Source organism: Populus nigra, chromosome 3 (genome assembly GCF_951802175.1).
Source record: "Populus nigra chromosome 3, ddPopNigr1.1, whole genome shotgun sequence".
Lineage (NCBI taxonomy): Eukaryota > Viridiplantae > Streptophyta > Magnoliopsida > Malpighiales > Salicaceae > Populus > Populus nigra.
Window position 1 is genome coordinate 16,818,303 of NC_084854.1, and position 24,073 is coordinate 16,842,375.

The 24,073-nt window shown below is 31.6% G+C and overlaps 3 protein-coding genes across 4 annotated transcripts; 2 read left to right on the forward strand and 1 right to left on the reverse strand.

Annotated features, from left to right (window-relative positions):
• The first annotated feature begins 1,128 nt into the window (after window positions 1–1,128).
• Window positions 1,129–3,850, forward strand: LOC133687822 (isocitrate dehydrogenase [NAD] catalytic subunit 5, mitochondrial-like). Its single transcript, XM_062107149.1, has 7 exons — window positions 1,129–1,365; window positions 1,959–2,279; window positions 2,371–2,532; window positions 2,623–2,697; window positions 2,899–3,008; window positions 3,082–3,154; window positions 3,387–3,850. The coding sequence occupies exons 1-7, from the start codon at window positions 1,216–1,218 to the stop codon at window positions 3,576–3,578; spliced, it is 1,083 nt and encodes a 360-aa protein (XP_061963133.1). The 5' UTR covers window positions 1,129–1,215; the 3' UTR covers window positions 3,579–3,850.
• A 4,382-nt stretch (window positions 3,851–8,232) lies between these two features.
• Window positions 8,233–10,060, forward strand: LOC133690066 (uncharacterized). Of its 2 annotated transcripts, XM_062110222.1 has the most exons (2): window positions 8,233–9,574; window positions 9,688–10,060. In XM_062110222.1, exons 1-2 carry the CDS (start codon window positions 8,352–8,354, stop codon window positions 9,692–9,694), a joined length of 1,230 nt encoding a protein of 409 aa, XP_061966206.1. In that variant the 5' UTR covers window positions 8,233–8,351; the 3' UTR covers window positions 9,695–10,060. The 2 variants fall into 2 exon arrangements, with proteins under 2 accessions (XP_061966206.1, XP_061966205.1); XM_062110221.1 differs by having other exon boundaries at window positions 8,235–10,060.
• Window positions 10,061–21,935: 11,875 nt separating this feature from the next.
• LOC133688843 (protein SMALL AUXIN UP-REGULATED RNA 12) lies at window positions 21,936–22,402 on the reverse strand. The gene has a single exon (XM_062108463.1). The coding sequence runs from the start codon at window positions 22,302–22,304 to the stop codon at window positions 21,936–21,938; it is 369 nt and encodes a 122-aa protein (XP_061964447.1). The 5' UTR covers window positions 22,305–22,402.
• Between the last annotated feature and the right edge of the window lie 1,671 nt (window positions 22,403–24,073).

The window sequence follows — 24,073 nt, forward strand, 5'->3', positions numbered from 1 at the left end:
TATAGCTTATAAGTATAAAATAGACCAAACTATAGATTATTTTTTAAAAATATTTTTGTATTCACACTTAGAAAGCAGGGACAGGGACAGTGACAAGTGTTGCGTGCACATCAATTTTAAAAATAAATAGTTTTTGGTCACATGCTTTGCTTGTGAATTATCAAGTTTTGTTAAATATTATTATATTAGTGTTTTATATTTATTTATTATGTTAAAAATATATATAAAAAATATAACATCTACAATTTAAAATATTTAAAATTTTCTATTTTTTTAATTTTTTTTCTAATAGCTAAATACTATTATGAATAATAAAAAGAACTTTTTCTTTAAAATTATAGAGTGGTTGTAGCAAAACTGCAGTCTAGATTTTTATTGTTTATTGAATCGGTTTTAAAATTAAAATAATCTATAAATTAAGAGAATAAGGGGAAAAAAAGGCTTTTATATGGTATTTTGATGTACCTTAAAATCAAAGATTCTTCTCTGGTGGAAAAACATCACATTACTGTAGTATTATCAATCTTGCATCCAATCTATTATTTTTCAATCAATTTTACCATTAAACTATTTTTATTTCCCAATTAAGGACCTCCATTAGAATATTTAACAAAAAACGTTAAGTTTCTAACAAAATAATGCCATTTCTTAAAAAAGAAATTGTATAATTTGGATGGAATTTCTTAAAATGGATGGAATTTCTTAATTAAATTTTGTTGACAGTTTAACATTAAAATGAAAAAAAAAAAAAAACTTATTTAGTGCTAACATTGAGATTATCTTGGAAGGTGTTTTTAAGGTTTGTTAAATTTTTTTAAAAAAATTTATAGAATTAATTAAGGTATGCATAAATTGACGTGAATATTTATATTAATAAAAAAAATATAGTTTATAAATAAATAAATAAATATTAAGAGTGACAACCTTACATTGGCTTTTTTTTTTAATGCTTGAGAATACGATAAAAGAAATTTTAAATTTTTTTATTTTAAAATATTTTTTATTTATTTATAATATTAACAAATCATAATCATTTAAAAGTACTGAAAAAATAATTTTGTAAAAATAATTATAAATTCAGAAGAAAAACAGGTTGTACCTGCGAAACGGCCCCTCAAAATAAATATCATTCCTATTGGCTTTTCATTTTCATTTTCATTTTTATTTTTGTTAATAACAATCAAAGGCAGCAACACAGAATCGATCAATCAATCAATGGCTCTTACGCAGGTGTTGAGGCGCGTTCTTGGCTCCACCCCGATCTCTTCAGCGGCTAGGGCTTTCTCTTCTGCTCCGGCTCCCATCCCAGCAACTCTCTTTCCCGGTGACGGTATTGGCCCCGAGATTGCCGAGGCCGTCAAACAGGTCCCATTAAACATTGTTTTCTTTTTTCTTTTTTCTCTTCTCTCTATTTCCATCTCTATGTATTTTTGTTTTGCTGCAATTCAAGTGAAGTAATTTTTTCTGTCAACGTTGATGGCAGTGAATTCTGTTTCCAATAAGTGAAATTTTTTTTTGTTTTTCAATAACTTGCTAAGGAGAAGCTTCTGTACCTCAATTAGGCAGGCTGCTGACACCGCTTTTTAAAAAATGTTATATATATATTTTTAAATCTTTTTCGCTGTTTTCTGAACGGATGTCTTAGTCTCAATGATGTTTATAGAGAAAAGAAAGGGTTTTGTGTTGATCAGAATATAGGGTTAATAACAAAATCTTCATGTTTAGAAATTCTTAGTGGAGGATTAAGGGTTTAGGTATAAAACTCGATGTTTAAATGCTGTTTATAGAGTTTCAAATTCAAGATAAATGTTTAGGTTCTTGAAAATGCATGCGTGTTGTTATGTCTCTATTCCGCATTCTCCCTGCCCGGTATTTGTTCTGTTTATCAATTTTTTATTTTTTTTCTTTTGTTTTTTTAGTATAGCTATGAAAATCTATCTTCATTTCCACCACCACAGGTGTTTCAAGCAGCTGAGGTGCCAATTGAGTGGGAAGAGCACTATGTGGGCGATCAAATAGATCCAAGAACCCAGAGTTTTCTAACATGGGAGAGTTTGGAATCAGTAAGAAGAAACAAGGTGGGCTTGAAAGGGCCAATGGCCACGCCGATTGGAAAAGGCCATCGTTCCTTGAATCTTACCCTTAGGAAAGAGCTTAATCTGTATGCCAATGTTAGGCCTTGCTATAGTCTCCCTGGGTATAAAACTCGGTATGACAATGTTAATCTTATCACTATTCGTGAGAATACAGAAGGAGAATACAGTGGACTTGAACACCAAGTAAGTTTCTTTCAAGAATTGCTGATGTGTACTAACAAGTCTACAGGGTGTATAAAATTAATCAGATCGTTTTGTTTAATTGTGGTGCTAGGTGGTTAGAGGTGTAGTTGAAAGTATCAAAATCATTACTCGTCAGGCAAGTTTGAGAGTGGCTGAATATGCTTTTCACTATGCAAAGATCCATGGACGAGAGAGAGTATCTGCTATACACAAAGCTAATATTATGCAGAAAACGGATGGTCTTTTTCTCAAGGTATTCCTGTTGTAACTTATGCTTGCATCAGATGTTTCTTTATTGTTTTAGCCAAGAATCTTCTTATTTAGTTGATTTAATTATCTGCAGTGCTGTCGTGAGGTTGCTGAGAAGTACCCTGAGATCACTTATGAGGAAGTTGTTATTGACAACTGCTGTATGATGGTATAATAAATTTCTTTCTTTGAGTATTTATAAATTGAGGGGGGTTTAAATTATGAAATCAATTGTTTCACCTATGTGCATTCCATGCTGTTAACACGTGGGTTCCTCTTCCTGCACTATCAATATTGTCAAGGATATGCTATTATCTTTCTGCTGAAGAAGTTGGAAGCAACATTTCTCTTTTTTGTTTCCCTTGTTCAGCTTGTGAAGAATCCAGCACTTTTTGATGTGCTGGTGATGCCTAACCTCTATGGTGACATTATCAGTGACCTTTGTGCGGGGTTGATTGGTGGTTTGGGCTTAACACCAAGGTATTTAAATATCTTCATTCGTCTCCAATATTATACATTCAGTTCTTCTGACAGGATTTGAATTCTTCTGCAGCTGCAATATTGGTGAGGGAGGAATCGCCCTGGCTGAAGCTGTGCATGGTTCTGCTCCTGACATTGCTGGGAAGGTTAGTGTTCATAGTTAATTTACATGTTTTCTTTGTTCTACCCAGAGTTTCACACTATACAGCCATGCAATGTGCTTTGATGCCTATCCATTTTATGTTGCACTGCTTCAATTATTTGAATAGCTGGTCTCTCTAATTTTTTCTCTAATGCTCCTTTTTTTTTCCTCTGTTCTTGTCCCCTGACTTCTATATTTGTCACACACTAACCTCTTCTGTGGTGGAATGGATGCAGAATTTGGCAAATCCCACTGCTCTGCTGTTAAGTGCTGTCACAATGTTGCGCCATTTAGAGCTCTATGACAAGGCCGAGAGGATCCAGAATGCTATCCTTACCACAATTGCAGAGGGAAAATACCGAACTGCAGACCTAGGTGGTTCTTCATCGACTACTGATTTTACAAAGGCAATATGCGGTCATCTTTAAGGATTCTTATGGCGGATTTTAGTCTTTCTTTGGTATCTCGAAATAGTTCTCTATGATGTCGCTTTTAGGGGCATTGTTTTTGTTCAGTGTTTTAAAAGGGATGAATAAGACCACATTATTTTGATGGGGTTGTATAGAAGCTCACGGAGTTGCTCTTCCAAACATCAAGGCCATATATAATTTCTCCTTTTTAGCAAATTTGTGTGCTCACTGCTCACCTTATTATGAACAAAATTATTAGAATGTCAAAACGCAGAAGGGCTATTATTCAACTGCTGCAAGTCTTTTGAGTTAATTGTCTTGTTATTATTCTTATTCTAAGAAAAAGAGGTTATCACGATGAGCCCTTTTTTAACGTTTGTTTACGTTTGCATTCCATTTCCAAGACTTTCGAGCATGTCACTGTGATTAAGGTTGACAAGTCACTCTGTTGGCTAATTTCTTCATAATGAGTTAATACAACTATTTTAATACCTCTCTAATACTTGTCAAAATCGATTTTAGCCAAAGTCCCAACTCCAAAAGCATGCACAATCCATTTAATGGCATCTGATTAGCAAGAAATTCAGCCACCCATGTATTCATCGTCCTCAAAACATTCAGTCCAAGCATGAAACAGTCGAGTTGAATCCTATATATTCACCCATGGCATCCATTTTCAGCAGATCTTGTGCAAAATGAGCTGATTCAAAACGATACCGCTATGGGCATATGACAATCCAAAGCATCTTCCTTTTCCTTTTTTTGTCAAAAAAAAAAAACTGTTATTAACTATTTACATGCCCTTGATTTCTCCAATTTCTGTGCTGTGATTCAATTGGCGAGCGCCATACCCACTTTCTGACTGAAGAAAGTTACATGATAATGGCGTTCCATTGTAAGGAACAGGTAGGAATATGATCTAGAGGCTTGAAGGAGTGGAGCTGGGGTTCGTAACACACTTCCATTTTGAAAGCTTATTGGGAAACAGGTCATGGGACTGATACATGGTTTCGCATGACTAGCTGAGCGGTTCATCACCTTGACAGACAAAGCCACTAGCGGGCTGGTCACATATGGTCCAAGTCTTGAGGCAGGCATCTGAGAAGTTTGTGGGGTTTGTAGCTGGATAAACTTATTCGCATGAGATCCTGTAGCTGTAACAGAAACATGTCGAAAAAAGCTGTCTAGAGTGGAAGATGTAACTTTTATTGAAAGGTTGTGCCTGAAAAGAAGCAAGCATGGCATAGATCCAAGCAGATGCCTAAGAATACATTCTGGGCACATTTTTTGACATGTTCCAAAAAGAATAAGATTCCAGACATCCATGAACAACTTAACATCTCAAGATCAGTTTACATATTCCAGTGTATATGGCTGGTTCGCACAAACAAATACCATGAATCTCAACATCCAACCCCCATGAGATGCATTGAACGAAAAAAATATAGAGAGAAGCACAATATCATTATCCATAACCCAAGAATTCCCTAGAAAATCACCTTGAGCTTTTTATGATAACGATAACAGGCAAGGGCACAGGGCACAATCATGTAAAATTACACTAAGAATGAATTGCCATGGAAAGCTCTAATATGGAACCAATACTTGCATGATTACTTCAAAGTATTCGGTAAAAATTACAAGAAATATTCCGAAAACATGATCAATATTTTCCCCGAACTCAGCCTTGCATTCTGTCTAAATTTTCAATATTACCCTGTTGTCATCATTTTTTTTTGTTGCGAAATTTGGGAGAAAGTTTCAGAAATTTGATACAATCCATATCACCGCCCCCCCCCCCCCCCCCCCCCCCCCCCCCCCAAGATTATCCTTGCTTGCTTCTTTCTCTCTTTCTTTTTGTTTTTTTCCCAATTTTTAGAAGACATGCGAACTACGCTGAGAGGGTGGGAAAGGCGCTGAGAACAGGTAAATATCGGTAAAAAATGTGGTATGAAGCTAATGAAACATTTTTACACCTTTGCATCCGTCCTATTAAACAATAAATGAATTACATTCAAACTTGCATTTGACATTAGTGTTTCATGTATACAATCTCCAACTATCTAACTCAATAATCTAGTGCAATTAAAAACTATTTTAAGCACCTAACCACTTATTCTTTACAATTAATCTAGTTCTTTGACATTAGTGTCCCGTACAATATCCACTTATCTAATTCAATAATCTAATAAAATTGAAATTTTCAATCAAATATTAAATCCAAACAACACATTCCATAATTTAGTTGTTGTTAGTGTTTATATCTTGTAACCAATTAATTAGTTACATGTGACACTAACTTTATTCATTTATTCATGTAAAAACATGACATGTACACTGAGATATAAAGGATGTTTGAAACTAATATATAGGTATTTGTCACGTGACATGTATACTGAATTGGTTTGCATGAGGATTCCATAAGAAAATATCACTCATATATATGAAAAAATTCATGAGATAATTATATAAGTGATACTTAAAGATGGGAACACTAAGTTATCTTATATAAAAAAATATTATATTTTGATCCTAACTATATATTGTTCTAATCAAAGGTAATAAACAGACATATATTGGATTTAATATAAACTATATGAAGGTATCTAAGTGATCAAGAGATGATTCATCATCCTAGGTTAATTATATAAAATGCTCCACATGCTCTAAAATAGTATTGATTGTGAAATCCTTGCGCAAGATGGAATGAGATTTGAAAAGAGTTTTAAATTTTATTTAAAAAATTAATGACTATAATGTTGAGAACAAACATGATTTGATAGAGCAAACATACTCCATGCTATAATATATAAAACAAAATATTTTTGATGAAGGGATAATAATTACATTGTGAAACTACTTACTAAAAGGTTCAGTCAAACCACTTATTACTTTCTAATATTTAGTGGATCATAACGTTGATAGACGATGCACTTGATCTTCAAATATAGATCAATCAATTATTGAATTGATAATAAATTAAATTATTTAAGTTATTTAATCCTAGTTTATTTAAGATTAAGATTTATATTTGAGTCAACTTATTATTAGGTATCTAATGGGTCACACACATTAACAACTATTAGTTAAGAACTAAACTAGAATAATTAATCAAGTGTAATTTAATTGTAAATATATTTTAAAAATTAAAAATTAAAATGTAATCTATACAAGAAATTATAATTCTATATCTGAACAAATCAATTAAGAAACCTGATTGAATAAATTTATAAAAATTATGATTCCATTTCCTTTTGCCTCAATCTCCGCCACTTTGCCACCATACAAACCTAAGATGTTAGAATCAGAGGATGTGTTGTTGGAGAAATGAAGGGTATAATTTGCATAAAGATCACGGGCCTGAGGAGTTTGAAGAAATGCCACTTTGATTTTATTGAAGTGAACTGTTGTTTTCATCCTCAACTTCGTTTTATAAGCAAAGGAGATGTTTCACCATTGGCCCACTCCACGTATGCTTCTTATCTTTCTTTTTTTTTTAAAAAAAAAAAACTCTAATTTGAAAAACAATGCTTTATTTCTTCCTTTAAATCTTCTTTCATCAGGAAAGTTTATTAAAATATGGTGATTGAGGTCAGCGACGGGTTACAGAGAAAGACAAGAGATATTGATTTTGTTATCAATTCACTCATGAGACCACCTACTTAGATCCTTGAATTTGTTTTTTATTAATTACGAGATTAAGTTTTTTTTTATAGTTATTAAAAATTTATATAATTATTAATTTTAAAAATTATAGGATTAATTAAGTTACGTGTAAATTGTGTAAATTGTGGAGAAATTGGATTTAGATTCAATTTAGAGCAATTTGTATATTTTGAATGGGTAGTTAAGAGACTAGAGTAATTGGAAGTCAAGACCTCATTACCAACAATGATAAGGATGATTTTGCCAGCTGGACAGAAATCTTATAAAGTTAAAGTAGCATGTAAAGTTTTTGTAGATATGCTATAATTACTGGATTACTATTTTTTATACAGTGATATTTTTATTATTTTATTTTTTAATTATTAAATAGAATATAATGATAATCTTCTACATAGTTAAAATATTTTATTGATTTTTTTAACGTTTATATATTATAAATATATAAAGTTCAGAATATTTTATATCATTTTTTAAAATAACACTACTAGTAATGAAGAGAAAATAGCAAATAATAAAGAAAAAAACTTGATGAGTGTAGCTCAACTAATCAGGTTAGGGATGAGGAAAAAAATAAAAAAACCAATTAAACTGAGAAAATTTGAAAAAAATAACCGAAAAAACCGAATTGTGAAAAATTTTTTTTGAAAAAATCAACCTATTCAGTTTTGGTTTTATAAACCTGAAACCAAAAAAACCGAACCGCAACTGGTCGGTTTGAACAAGTTTCGGTTTGAACCGGTTTCGGTTTGGTTTTTATTTTTTTTAAATCGGTTTGGTTATTGTTTTTTATAAAAACCAAACCGAATCGAAAATAATTATCCCTTGATTAAGTTCTAGGTTTGTTCTTTAGAAATTACATGTTCGAGTCTCATAAACTTTAGGGCTACTATAGACTTATTTAGTTGTTAATTTCAAGACCCATAAAATTAATTAAAATATACACCCAACGTTAATAATAACAAGAAAAAATATCAAATAATAAAGAAAATAAAAAAAGCAGCGTTTAGTCACCACTTCCATTTGCATCGCGTGAAAATGATGCCCTCCCTCCCCCTCTCTCTTAAACGAAAAAAATATCTGAAAACCTAAAATCAAACCCAAAATTGCCACTATTTTCCAATCGAAATGACCGATCAGTCGTCTCGTCTGAGCATCACCAATCTCCGGACAGCTTCACAGCTAATCAAACAGACAGCCACAATCTTCTCATCCAATCTCTTCACCTTAATTTTCTTGTCTTTATTGCTCTTCTCTTTCCGTACATTCATCGAAAATGGGACCCACGTCCTCACTTCTTTCATCGACCGCGACCCTTCTCTCAAATCCCTCCTTTCCCGTCTCGACCTTGCCGGCCAACCCCACCCCTCCCACCCCCACCACCGCATTCACACTCGCCTCCCTCGCCGTCGCCGCCCATTCCTACACCTCACCCGTGTTGGTACCCTAGATGATGATTTCTTTTCTGCTGATGACGAAGCTGATTCCTCCCTCTTCCCAAAGTTCCCTCCCAATGGCAGTTTCGTGATTCTCCACAATTTCGACCCCAAATTTGGTTTCTCCGATCTCGTCATCGATAATGGGATTAAAGTCCCCGAAATTGTCAGGTCCGGCATTCAGTTCAAGGCTGCGGAAGAAAATCATTCATTTCTTGATAGTACAAACAATAATAACGAGATTGAAAGCAGCAGCGAGGATTTTAATAATAATGAGAGTGGAAAAGAAGGGGAGGATACGATTTTAGATTTGCAATTTTTAGTGAAGGGATTGGAATTGGGGAGACGCGACACAGCTGCCTTGTTTCTTCTTGTAAGTTTTCTATCTGCTGCTTATGGTTGGGTTATTTTGGGATTTACAGCAATATATTCGTGGATTTTGGGGGTTGTTTTTATTGTTGTTGTTAATGATTTGTTAGGAAGGTATGGTTCCTTTATTGGTGTCGTTTGGAATGGGTCTAGATTAGGGAGTAAGAGATTAGCTGGGTTTATTTTGATGAGGTGGGCTGTGAGGGATGCTTTGACTCAGTTGGTGGGTTTGTGGTTTTTTGGTGAAATTGAAGATCAGTATTCGTTTTTTAAGCTTTTCGTGAGGTTGAAATTGATGCCCTTTTCTGTTATGTTTCCTTGGATTAATGGGTTTGACAAGGAGATTTCGGGGTTTTTTGTTACTTGGATGTTGGTGGATGTGGTTGTGGGGTTTATATTTGCTGTGGATGCTTGGGTTACTGTTGTGGATACAAGGAGGACTGGGAGAGAGATTTTGAAAGAAGGTTGTTATTTGATATCCACTATGTTTCATCAGGCAGTACAGCTTAAATGTTATGAAGAAATACTTTGTGGGTCAGCTGCAAGGTGGGTTTTTGCTCGGGTTTTTGGGAAGTTTTTCGCCATTCTTTTGCAGTCAGCTTTTGAGGTTTACTTTATGGTGGCTTGGCTGATTTTTTACTTTGTGGCGAGGTGTAAAGAAGCTGATTCTGATGGAAGGAGGTTTGGGAGGAGAGAATTGGAGGTGTTGATTGATGGCCTAAGATGATAAGCAGTGGTGATGAAACTGCTGCTCTTCCACTTGCAGGCTGCTTCAACTACAATGCTGAAATAGCGGGTCTGGTAATCTGTCAGTGTGTGCCTGTTTCTTGAATTCTTAGTGAGTCAGCACTGCCACTGGTTGCTGTAGCCATCAACAATGTTGTATGTATTTTTATCATGAGGCAATATACTGCTTGTGTATAAATCCACGAATGCGTCATGTGTATATTTGTTGCAACCATTTTTCTAAATGCCTATCAATTCTGTTGCTGCTGTTGATCATGAAATGAATGAAGGTATTTATTTACATCATCCTGAGTAGTTTTTATACTACTTAACTTCTAAGCAAGGACAGTGGAGTTCAGTTTTGTCGTGCATTTCATGACTTTTTCTTGGTGCACCTTACTGCTTCTTAGAAGAAACAATCTTAGCCATGTTATTTTGGAATAAATTATCTGAATCAGAAACAAGCTGAAAGAAACTTTATCACTTACTATAAGGCCCCGTTTAGTAATACGGAAAAGGCTTTATGTGTTGCTGTCTCATACTCTTGTTAACTTTTTGGTAGACCTAAAAACAACATTAGGTATTTCAAAAGGTTGTTATCTCTGGTAGTGTTTGGATGCTGTCCCATTTAACTCCTGTCCTTGGACACAATCTAAACTCCACCCTTAAGTCTATATATTCCTATGTTGCTGAGCTAATACGAAGAGTTCCTTGAGGGAAAATAGATTGCATCTAAAATATTTAAAATTTATCATGACATTTATCAAAAAGCTACTGTGAAATTACTTTGTTTCAGATTTGTTTTCATTCTGCTTTCTATATTGTTCCTCTGTATACATATAGTGTTCGTACATGTGTTAGACAAGGTGCTTGTGTGTACTTGATTTGATTTATCTTAGATTCTCAATTCTAAGAATTATTTTGCATAGATGCTACCAAGTCAAGCGTGTTTAGAAGTCAAAAAGTTATTGATAAAGGATACTTGATTACCCATGCTGGGGTAAGAGAACTGATGGAGATATTCTCTTAGTTTCCTTGTTTACTTTGTCACTTCTATACAAATGGAATCATTAGTTTTATGGACAGTGATTCTGGTTTGAGAAAGTCTGATGTAGTTGGCTTGCAATTTTAGATATATGAGATTTTAGATGAAGTTACTGTTTTCAGTTCTTCAGCTGCTTTCTCTGTTTTTAGTGGTGTATCTAGAGACATAGAGTTTATATCAGGGACAAATCCAGGGGCACCCCCTAAATTCGTCCTTGGCTAATACATGTGTTTGAATACGTAATATTACATGTTCAGTTTGGTTCTAGATTTTATATTTTAGTAATTATTTTGAAGAGATGCTTATATTTCGAGAGTGTTTAAGCTGAGAAGTGTAGTGATGGATTCTTAGATTACCTGTTTACTTTATGACATATTTTAACAATGGTTAGGATATTAGAATGTGGACAGTGCTTTAGATTTGAGGCATTCATCTTCTGGTGAGGAAAAAAAAAAAACTCTTGGGGTTATTGCCAGCATAGACTCTCATTTCAACTTCTGGATTTATATAAACTTCTTTCTCACCCTTTTTCTCTGTGATTTATGAGTTTAGTTTTGCATTGAATGTGGGAGTTTTCTTTGATGAATCTTGCTTTGTATTAGGACCAGCAATCTTGGTTGTGTCACCCGTGCAGTGGATTAATTATCTGAATGAGAAACAAATTACTTCAGTTATGCAGCAAGGCCTTGCTCGGTCACTGCATCAATCCCTTGTTAATTGTTTTGGTTTACGTTCAAGAAAAAGAGAGTTTTACTATTTTAAAAGGCTGTGCAATGCAGTCATTCCTTACCATTGAGTTCTTTAAAAAAAAATAAAAAATTGATTCCATGTTTGAATTAAACTTCATCAAGGAAATTCATGAAAGAGCTATAATCAAGGGGAGATTACGGTGAGGTTACTGTTTCTGTTATCTGTCAATCTGCTTTATTAGCATTTAGTGTGCATAGAAAGTGAACGTTCTTCTATGTTATTACAAGAGGTGCAATTTTAGCTTTTCTGTTTAAGAGATAGGATGCGGGATAAGAGAGATTTGAGAAGTGGAGAAAACAAAAGAAGAGAGAAAAGCCGGGGAAGAAGCTAGAGAAGAGAAAAAAAATCTGCAACTCTGAAACTTTTATTAATTCATCATCTTTTTATATTGTTAGAAAAGTAGATATAAATAGCAAAATCTTAATCACAACCATGTCCATAAAATAACATAAATTAAGTTCAAATAAAATCCAAAAACACAAAGTTTGGGCTATTCTTTGTTATTTTTAACTAGTTAATCATTTTCTAGGTTTATTGTCCCCGCAACTCTTTTGGGATTAGAAAAACTCGATCTTATTAAGTATTTTCATAACCTAATTTTGAGTTCCTTAAAATTCTTTTAAAAAATATATATATTTTCCTTTTTTATTTTATTATTATTTGAAAATTCAAAAAAATATTTTCATGTCATAAATAGATGAGTTTTTGAGTTACAAATAGAACAAAATATCATATGAATATTCAGATTAAGATATTGTTAACAAATTAGACTAAAGAACGACTTATTTGAAATGAAGTTTAAGGTTGAAATCTAACTTGACCAAAATTAAAAGAATTAATTAAGTTAACTTGACCAAAATTAAAAGAATTAATTAAGTTTAAAGGTTTAATTAAATTTCTAATGAGTTAATTAACTTAATTGAAGAAAAAATTAAGTTTGAAAGCTATTTTGGCCATAATTAAAAGAATTAATTATGTTCAAAGACTTAATTAAACTTCTAATGAATTTTATTTATTCAATTAAGGACTCAATTAAAAAACAATTAAGTTTGAAGGTCTAATTCAGATTAATTCATAAAAATTGAAAGTCTAGGGACATAATTGAACTTTAAAAAAACCTACATTTGTGCAATCAGGGGATTAATTGAATCAAATTTGATGTTTTAAAGGTTAATTATAGGCCAAATTGAAGAATCCTAAAATCAAAGACTAGAATGAAAAAAGCACAAGAATTTAGGGATTAAAAGTGATCAAATCAAGGGTCAATTTGAGACAAATTAAAAGTTTGATGATTAATAAGGGTCAAATTGCATAATCTAGAAACTAAAGACTAATTTGAAAAAGGCACGAAAATTAAAGGATTCCAATCAATGATTCCAAGGATGCAATTGCAAGAATTAAGAAATTTTTTGGGCTAATTGAGGATGCATACATTGAAATTAAAAATTCAAGGATTAGATTGAAAAATTTCAAAACCTCAAATTAAAAACCCTAATTTTTAGGGTTTAGAATAGATGTTACTTAGACTTTAATGAAAAGAACGAGTGATACGTTGTTCGATCATTCTTCTTTTTCTTCATCAACCTAGATGGCTAATAGTGAGGTCACCTTTAGATGAACGAGTGTAGCATCTTTAATCACCTCAAGAGCTCTAATCAAGACCAAAAGTTTTGAAAAACACTTCATTTATAAAGATCAAACATTCTCATCAAACGTTTACATCTTAAAAGCTCTAATCAGCACCAATATATTAAGAAACACTTCATTTACAAAGATCACACATTCTCATCAAACGTCTACACCTCATTTGGTTAAAAAAAACTTGGCAGCATCTTGTTTCTAGTTAGTCTCCCATATATTGACAGATGCAAGCTGATTGGGAACCAATCTTCCAATCAATAAATGTAGAACTACAGATCTTCAAATCAAGTGTAGTTTGATTTAAATGATATATTTACACCCCTACATGATTCAGGTCTATGAATGATGTATTGACATCCCAAACTTCATAATAGTTCCTTCAAAGTGCCTTACCTAGTCAACTTTGACTAAATAAGAGAATCACCGATAAATGAGCTAACTTCAAGGTTGCTTTCTCTTATTAGGATTCATCTCACAAAGTGACAAAATAATTCAGACCGCAACTTAGGGGAAAGGTTATAGAAAAATGAGAGAAGAAGAATCTTTTATAACCACCTACCTTTTGCAAAACCATCATGGTTTTGTAACCTCCTGGTTTTTCTTTGCTTATAAAGGAGAGTGTTTCTGAGAAGGAAAGAAAGGTCCAGAAAAGAAACCACAAAAAAAATCGAGAGAGAAATTATTGAGTGGATTGAGAAAAAAAACATAAAAAATGATGTGCAAAGTTTGGAAGAGAAAAGATAAAAGAAGAAGGGCATACAAACCAGGGATTTGGAGCTAAGAAAAAAAGGAAAGAGACAATAAAACTCAGAAACAGAAGCTTGCATTGTTGAAGAACGTTATCTTAAACTTTAATAAGAGAGTGTAGCCTAATGGGCACACCTTTTTTTTAATCTTTATTAAATATTGTTTTGATTGTTTGTTCTTCGTATTGTTGGTTTTAGCTTATCAATCACATCATTATGTGACTCCTAGATCAATTAGATGACAATTCTTTATCTAAACATATCATATATGTCTCGCCTAACTGCCTCTAATCTTATATATATGATTATAAGTAACTCATCCAATTCATATAAGTTAGTTAAGTATAATCCAGTTTTATAGCATTAAACATATTCCATTAATGACAATATTGAGTAGCTTAACAAGTTATCAATAAATAGAACTCTGGTTTTATGCATATAAATTGGAAGGAAACATATCATGTTCTCAATATGCTCTTAATATATTAATGAGAGGTTTATTGTTTTAATTAAGTCTCATTCCATGGTATTAATGATATATCATACATATCAATTATATATAAACATACACTCATATCATGTGATTCTAGTTGGATTATTATCGACATAACTAAACTAATTTTTTTAAGCCATTGAAGGTGGTCAAAACATAGGTAGTTGCTATAAATCTTCATAAGTCCTTTACAAGCACCATAATTGTAGCCTTTTTCACCGTTCTTTCTTTGTTTTGGATTAAAAAATAATCTTTCCTGTCTAAATTACTATATTCCTAAATTACATAACATTTACATAATTGAATAAAAAATTTGGAGTTACATTTAAGGGGAATTAAATGAGAAAAGAATTTTACAACCATATAAGAAAAATAGAAAAAAGATAGGCCGCGTAGGTTCTAATTAATATTACAACCATTTAACCATAAAAAAACACATCACATTGGTCTTTAAATGTCCATAATTATCAATCATGTAAAATAACACATTAATATGCATAAATAAATATATTGAATGCATCAATTATAATTATTGACTATATGTGCAATTTTTAAAATTATATTTATAACATTTAGAAATATTAAATCAAATCCAATTTGATAATTTTCCCAACTTAATAAATTTTATTTGATATAATTTTCTTGAAATTTGTTTTTCAAAATTTAATAACAAAATTAACCGTATAAAATTTTTATTAATATCCTAAACTATTTTAGGAACAATTAAAATAGAATTTTTTGATTTAAAAACTCTCTTTATTTAGGAAAAACTATTTTTCTAAAATTATTTAATTAAAAATTTTAATTGAATCCTAATCTGATTAAAATAACACAAAAAAAACAATGAATTAAACACTTTAATTCAATCAAAATCCAATTAAGAAAAATTAATTGTTAGTTTAATTTGGGTTTCAATTTTAAGATATAAAATCAACATTTTATAAGTGTGGAGGATTGAATCGTAATTTTGCCTAAATACATTAACTTATAATTACATATAAGATATAAGGGTAAAATTGTAATTTTAGACCCCAAAACCCTAGTGCAATTAGATATGAGGTATAAGGATAAAATTGTAATTACACTCCTAAAAAAACCATAAATAAAGCTCTAGTGGTAGAATCATAATTTTGCCCCTTATCTCATTTTTCTTCTAGGTTGTTGTTGGCAGTAGGCATAGTGCCCACAGCCGCAGCAACCACAGTAACACCAACAGTTTCTAGCGTTGTTGTGGTTGTTACTAGTTGTTATTGGTTATGCACATAGCACAACCAAGGGTGCCACCGATGTTAACGTCGTTGCTAATAATTGTAACAAGTCACCTAAAAGTTTTTTAAGAAAATTTCTGGCCAAATCTAGAGATTCAAAAAATCTAGCCAAATATGGCCAAAATAGTTGCCATTTAAAAAAGAAAACATGAGAGAAAAAAATATTTTTTTGAGGAAAATAATTTTGGACACAAATTTAATGCGTAATTAACGTCAATGTTATTTAAAACATGCAATCAACAACTTTAATTGTTTAACGATGGCTTTGATACCACTTTTAGGTTTTCTGAAGCATATATACACCGCGAAAATGATAAATTTAATTTTTCTCATGAATTTCAAGGATCCAGTGAGACAAATCTAAGGTTGTTTAGAGTTTATACAAAGATTATCTACAAATCAGATGTTCTTTTTAGCTTTGAATAATTGCTTCAAAGTTGGGTTATCGCAAACCATAAGACATCCAAATGTTCATCCGCTAATGATAATCCACATGAACCACTAGTGCAAAATCTCATAAACCCTTTTAGGTGAGAAAGATTATTATACCTTTGAGTATTAACTCTTTTCTTTTGTGTTTTTCTCTGTACTAAAAATAATAGGCATAGTATTTTATTTAAATGAAAACCTGAAAACCCTATAAATTATAAAATATCAATTTGCCCATTGAATGATATCACATATATTATTTCAGGATAATTTTAGGAATTTATTCAATCAAGTTCTTACTTTATTTTTCTAGGTCTAAAATTGTAATTCCTTGTATAAATTACATTATAGTCCTCAATTTTTAAGTCTTATTTACAATCAAGTTACACTTGATTAATCATCTCATTTTAATTTTTGACCAATGGCTCTTATGTGTGTGACCTATTAAGTTTTCGAATAAGTTAGTCCAAATATAAATCATAATCCTAAATAAAATAGGATTATATAAATTGATTTATTATCAATTCAATAATTGATTGATTTATATTGAAGATCAAGTACAATGTCTAGTAATATGTCATGATCCCCCAAATATTAGAAAAGTCAAAAGTGGTTTGACTTAATTTTTCAGTGATCACTTTCTTAATATAATTATTATTCATTCATCAATAATGTTATGGTTTAGACATTATAGCATAGAGTGTCTACTTTGTCAAACTATGTTTGTTCTCAATACTACAGTCATTAATTCTTTTGAAATCTCATTTCACCTTACACAATGATTTACAATAAATATTATTTGATAACATATAAAATATTTTCTCTAATTCACCTAGGGTCATGAATTTTTTTTTGATTATTCAAATACCTTCATATGGTTTATGTTATACCCAATATATGTTCATTTGCTACTCTTGATTAGGACAACATGTAGCAAGATCAAAGCATAAAATTCTTTATATAAGTTAACTTAGTGATTTCAATTCTAACGATCAGTTACACAACTGTCACGTGAGTCTTTCCATAGACACAGGTGACCTCTCTATATGAAATTCTATTGTGGGTTAATTTAGTGTACATATCATTTGACAAGCACCTATATATAAGTTCTGGGTATTCATCGTACCCCAGTTTATGAGAAAAATTGTTTTTTGTCATAAATGATAGAATATATTATGTATCAGTCTCAACAGCTCTAATTAATGTTTGGTCTTAATAGAGTATTGACCAAGAATATTTAGGAACAATGCTTTGATGCAATAGAAATCTTATAATTATAACATCTTTATAATTTTCTTTGCAAAGCATTTTTGTCTCGAGAACTTTATCTTTACTCTAGATTCATTAATCAAACATTAAATTCATTAATTAAATATTAAATGAATATTAAAGATAAATAAATTATTTATTAAAAAATAAATATATTTACACAAACAAAATCAATGTCATGTGTAACCAATTGATTGGTTACAAGACATATACATTAACACTTTGTGGAAAATTTTATGATGCTAAAGCTGTAACTATTGACATCCTATTAATTATATAATGTAATCCACTTTGAAAAAAGAGACACACAAGTGTGAGAAGGAGTGAAATTCATAAACTATAAAAAAATAATAAGAATATCTCAATTAATATTTTCATTCCTACTTGTATCTATTTATTTTTATAAAATAAATTATATTAGGTAACTAATAGAATATTATTAGTTAAAACAATAGCATCACAAAATTTTTCACACTTGATGGTGAAGTGTTGAGAAATTCTTACATAGGATTTTGGAAACGGCTTCTTCCATTCATTTCTTTTGATTCCTAGCTTTGTCCTTCACCTATGCGCTGACATCGGGGATTTCACTTCAAGATTTCTGTGTGTTAAATTAAAACAGTAATGGTACGTACAAGTTGATTAAAATGTACAAAAATTTATAGTTCTTTAAGCATTTGAAGGGCATGGTAATCACGCTAATGGCAAGTCTTTGATCTTCCCATCACAAATTAGCTAACCTGTAATTAACTTTCGGTTCTTTATTCATTTTTAAGCATTTGGTTCTTTATAATTCTTTAAGCATTTGAAGTGTATAATAACCTATTTGTTTTTGTGTTTTAAAATGTTTTTAAAAATATTTAATTTTTTTTAAAATTAATATATTTTTAATGTTTTTAAATATTTTAATGTGATGATATCAAAAATAATTTTTAAAAATAAAAAAAATATTATTTTAATATATTTTTAAATAAAAAATATTTAAAAAATAACACTCCTGTATATGCTGTAAGACTGATATGTTTGATGGCAGTGATATGGAATGGTTTGGCTTGCACGGATCCCAAAATGGTCCAAGCTGATGACTTCCCCTTCAGTGGACTTCTCTTGGCAGGCAACACTTCAAATGCTGGGTGTAGGGTAACCTCAGTTGATGTAAGACCTGATACCAGCCCAAGAATCTTAGTTTTTTGCAGGGGCACAGGAGCAGTGGCAACCAGCGTTGCAATGCTCGGTCCATTAAGCTTGCTGGTTCTGCTTTTTCCTTCCCTGGCTAAACGAAGCATGCTTCGCGATCTGATAACTTGTGTAGAGCAGAGTTTAGGCAAACTTTTTATTGGACCGAGCATTTTTATGAAACTGAGATGATTTTTTCCCAGTTTTATGGTATCCAAAGAAAAGAAAAAAAAATAGCTATCAACCGCAACCGTTAGCTTCCTGAAGAGGGCCATTGCCGAGCCAAGTACTAGACTATAACTTTGCTTTTGCCTCTCGGTCCAGAAAAAAACATTAATTCTCCTCTTACCAGTTGCAGTTATTAATCTACAGAATGAATGGTTTGACAAAGTATAGAATATTAATAGTTAGCCTTCACTTGTATAGACTTTAAAGCCAGAGTTTAGGAGACATCCTAGAGGAATTAAAAATGCAGGCATTTAATTTCTCTCTGTACTCAGTAGTTGATGATGACTCAGCTTGCCAAAATGTATTACATGTCTTCATTTTGCTAAGTTCTTTGTTTTGCAGCTCGTTTTCTCGTCGAGATGGCTATGATAGGCGATCACAGCAGAGAGAGCCATAGCTAGCAGCTATGAACATGGAGCAAGAAAGGAGTCAATTCAAGGAGCTGGAGGCTGGTGGCAGGGGAGGGTAGAATTCTCTCTTTATTCTCCATTCCCTGTTCTGTCATGTCTCTTTGTATCACCAAGTCATCATGCGTTCTGCCAGAGGTCTTAATTGAAGCTATAGCATCCACCGGAACGGTGATTAAAAGCTTCTCATGTGAAGAGCAAGATCCCCTGCAACTGTTTCCGTGCCGACCTGGAGACACTGATTTCAAATAAGGAGTCTGCAAGAATCTGTCCATTAAATTAACATTTCGGTCTTCACCGATGACCATGCATGGCAACGTCTCCAATATGATGCCTCTTGCACATCCATTGAACTTAATTTCTTCCTATTTTATAGTATTGCATGGCAAGTGATACAGAATTTGTTAATGGTTGTTTTTAAAGTGTTTTTTACTTATAAATATATTAAAATAATATTTTTTTATTTTTTAAATATTATTTTTTATATTAGCACATTAAAATGATCTGAAAATAATAAAAAAATATTATTTTTTTTTTAAATTAAATTAGGTGAATCATCGAACAGCAAATTTATTTTCTATTGAAAACTGTGATAATGTAGTTAGTGTCGTGTTCTCTCAAAGCATATAAATATAGAGAAAATACTAATTTAAATTGTTTTTTGAAAATAACATGAATCTGGTTAAACAATCTAAAATTATTTAAAGTTTATAAAAAAATTACTTGAATATTAAATTATTTTTTTTAGGTTTGATTGGTTTTTTTAAGGCTAGGTTGTCGTAGTTTTTCTCTTTGCTTCACTCTCTAAAAATATAAGGTATAACATTTTATTTATAGAAAAATCCTAAAATATAACTCTATATATGGTAAAATATCATTTTTCTCTTAAATAATATCACATTTATTATTTCAAGATAATTTTAAAAATTTATTCAATCAAGTCGTCCCTATTTGATTTCTTTAGGTCTAGAATTGTAATCCATGTATTGATTACATTCTAGTTCTTAAATTCTAAAACTTATTTTTGATTAGGAGTGATCATTTTCGATTCGGTTTTTATCAAAAAAAAAAGTAGCCAAACCAGTTTTTTTTGAAAAAAACCGAAACCGGTTCAAACCGGTTTGGCTCGGATCGGTTTAGTTTTTTTGGTTCCAGACTTATAAAACCGAAACCGAACCGATCGATTTTTTAAAAATTCTAATCAATTTAATCAGTTTTTTTTCACGGTTTGGTTTATTCGGTTATTTTTTTTCCGGTTGTCTCGGTTTAATCGGTTTTTTGGTTTTTTTGCTCACCTCTATTTTCAGTCAAGTCACATTTTATTAATCACCACGGTTTAATTTCTGACCAATGATTCTTATTGTATGTAATTAAGTTCCTAATATGTTGGATTAAATAAATTATATAATTATAATCCTAATCAAAATAGGATTAAATAAATTAAATAATTTAATTTATTATTAATTCAATAATTGATTAATTTATATATGAAGATCAAATACATTGTCTAGCAACATATCATGATTCCTCAAATATTAAGAAAGTTATATGTGATTTTACTTAACCTTTCATTAAGCAATTTCTCGAGTTATTATTATCTTTTTGTCAATAATATTTTGATTTAAACATCATAGCATAGAGTACGTCTACTCTATCAAATTATATTTGATCTCAACTTTATAGTTATTGATTCTTTGAATAAAATTTAAAATTCTTTTCAAATTTCATTCCATCTTGTGTAAAGATTTTATAATCAATACTATTTGAGAACATGTAGAAAAATTCTCTTAATTTATATTGGGTGGTGAATTATCTCTTGATCACTCAAATACTTTCATATAGTTCATGTTATACTCAATTTCTGCTTATTTGTTATCCTTGATTAGGTTAACGTGTTGTTAGGATCAAAACATAACATTACATATATAAGATAACTTAATGATCTCAAGTTTAAGTATCACTTATACAATTATCATGTGAGTCTTTTCATAGACACAATGGATCTCTTCTTGTGAAATTCTCATACGGGTCAATTCAATGTACATATCATCTAATAAACACCAACATATTAGTTTTAGATATCTCTCATATCTCAGCTTATAAAAATAGTTGTTTCATTTCATAAAAAAAAGAACTTAATATGTTTTAGTTTCAATAGCTCAAATTAATATCCACTCTTAATAGAGTATTGACCAAAAACATTTAAGAACAATGCTTTAATGCAATAAGAATCTCATAATTATAAACACTTCATAATTTTATTTGTAAAGCAGTTTTACCCTAATGACTTTATCTTTATCATATATTTATTAATCAAATATTAGCTTTATTAATAAAAAAAATTATTATTAAAAATAAAAAAATGATCAATTTTAAATATATTTTAAATTAAGTTAGTGTCACATCTAATCAATAATCAATCGATTAGTTACGTCATAAATTAGTACTTAGGTCTTAACTAAAGCTTTTGACCTTATCTCATCTACTTAAATATAACTGGTTTGTTATTTTATATTACGGCTAACCGAGTTACATTTTATCCATAGGAAACAGGAATCTAAATCAGAACAAAATTATCGTACTTCTGAACTGAATTACAATTACGAGCTAGACAATCTTTATGTTACAATTCTACTTAGTGTGCAGCATATTTTGCTACATATTAGCATTAGTGTACATAATTCTCTTGAATCAATCAATGTTTTAGCAAAAGCTCCACGGATTAATTCTTAAAGAGAAAAACAGGACTTTCGATCCTGTGGAGAGCCAGCGCAGCGCACAACATCAAGGAAAATGCTCTCATCGCAAGGAATACAGAGTTTGGAGTCACCAGTGAAATCATTTTCATCCTGAGCTTGATCCAGCAATGCCTTGAACAGTGGATTCTTGAGTAAGGTAATCTTGATTACAAACCGTTTGTTGTTCTCACCTACATAGACCACTAAATGACCCTTTGGGACATCCCTTGGAATCGATTTCCCTTCATGCATGGAAGGCCACAAACCCCATTGATACTCACAGCAAAGCATGGCTCTACTTCCCATCTTTCTCCATTTGTTAAGGGATGCCACAAGAAGGCTCCTCTTTGTATTCTTCATATTTGCTTGTGTATACGCACGGAAGATGTGGAGAAAGGAAAAGAGAGAGAAAATGTTGCTGAAGTCTACATGAAAGAGAGCAGAAGAGGTGGGGGTGGAGGTATGACAGTGAAAGAAAGCCTTAAATAATCATAGAATCGGGAAGAACAAGTCGTTCTTGAAGCATGATATGTTAAGTTATCGTGTTTTTAAAATACGAAAACTATCTTGTTATAATTAGAAATAACAATATTTAGTAAATGTGAGTCAAGATGAAAATGTACTTTTTCATCAAAACTTTTCAAATTGTGTTATTTTGCAAAAAAAAAAATTAAATTCTTGTGTTAATTTTTTTAAAAAATCCTTTTTTCTCTAGGCGCTCTTTAGTGAGGATGGTGCTTGATCAGTGATCTTTCGAAATCTAGAAGTTAAGACCCCACGAGTTGAAAGAGTGGAAAAGATAAGATATGGAGGGAAGGGATAAGCTTCTTGGGCAAAGTGCGATCCTACTTATTTTTGTGATATATACATGTTCTAATGTATATAGTAAAATATATATATACATCTGTTTGCTCTGAATTCTGATCAGAGACAAATAGCTAGCTTTTCCAGCTCAGTCATGTACACGTCAAGAGAATTCAATGCAAAATGTATATAAATGACTATATAAATGGTTGTATTGCAAGAAAATGGGGTTTAAATAATTAATTAAGCTCCATTAAGCAAGTTGGCTATTTTAGTTGAGTTCCATAACCAGTCAACCGATGAAATTGATTGTGTGGTGTTGGTATATATAGTTATCTCTGCTGTAATTCACGTTTGGTGTGAGCTAAGCCACCACTAGCTAGCACATAATGATCACCTGTATCTTTGGTGATAGAAACAGCAGCTTTTTCCTTTGGAATATTTTCCTTTATCATCTTTTTGGATCAGCCTTGCCATGCCTTAATTATTTATATATCAAACAAAGATTTTTAGGGTCGAAGTTATGTGCTTCCCGTACAACAGTGTTGTTGATACGGGATATGTATTTTGGGATCTCTGCAACTTGACCATGCATGCAGCAAATGGGCTATGGCGTATGCACAGCAAAATGGAAGGAAAGAAAATATGACCATGAAAGAAAATAATCTTTCAGTCACGGAATCGAAGACATGAAAAAAGGTGTTAAAAAACCAATTCAACACAATAACTAACTTAAGCTGACGGTTTTGCAGACATTTTATAGCTAGAGAGGAAGGCTCTGTCCATATTTCACGGTGTCAGAACATTAGACCTGTCTTGATTTTGTATCATGGTTTTTAATGTTCTTCGATCGAAAATACGCCAGCTTCAGCTGTATATATCTTCCTTGCTGTGAACACTCACTTCCATCTGAGTAGCCTTAATCCATCTAACTATGCGGTGCATATGGTCAATAAATTTAGGAATTCTGATTTGATATTACTTTGGGGTCAAGTCCTTTCATTGTTTGTGGGACTCATTTCATGTGGGTGAGGTTCGCGCAGGTGAGCCTAGAGCTTAGGCGATGAGTCCAGAGCGTAGTATATTTCTGCTGTTGTGTGATTCAAGATTAATAACATAGAAAACAAATACGGTCCAATCTTCCAAGCAGAATTTTCTTCAGATTTTGACTTGAAAGCAATTTCAAAGATGGTTGTAAAAGTCTTTCGTGATCTATATTTTGGCAAAATCTGATTTGAAAGCAAATGAATTTGGATTTTTCTGGTACCTGAGGAAAAACAAAACACAATAAGACAGTAAGAAAAGAAAGATAGAATTGTTGCAGA

What these genes read in the sequence shown, in the direction of transcription:
- LOC133687822 (XM_062107149.1), top strand. Translation starts at nt 1,216, where the DNA reads ATGGCTCTTACGCAGGTGTTGAGGCGCGTTCTTGGCTCCACCCCGATC. An exon ending in TTGCCGAGGCCGTCAAACAG is followed by an intron (nt 1,366 to 1,958) that starts GTCCCATTAAAC and finishes CCACCACCACAG; the next exon opens with GTGTTTCAAGCAGCTGAGGT. An exon ending in CTCCTGACATTGCTGGGAAG is followed by an intron (nt 3,155 to 3,386) that starts GTTAGTGTTCAT and finishes GAATGGATGCAG; the next exon opens with AATTTGGCAAATCCCACTGC.
- LOC133690066 (XM_062110221.1), top strand. Translation starts at nt 8,352, where the DNA reads ATGACCGATCAGTCGTCTCGTCTGAGCATCACCAATCTCCGGACAGCT.
- LOC133688843 (XM_062108463.1), bottom strand. Translation starts at nt 22,304, where the DNA reads ATGAAGAATACAAAGAGGAGCCTTCTTGTGGCATCCCTTAACAAATGG.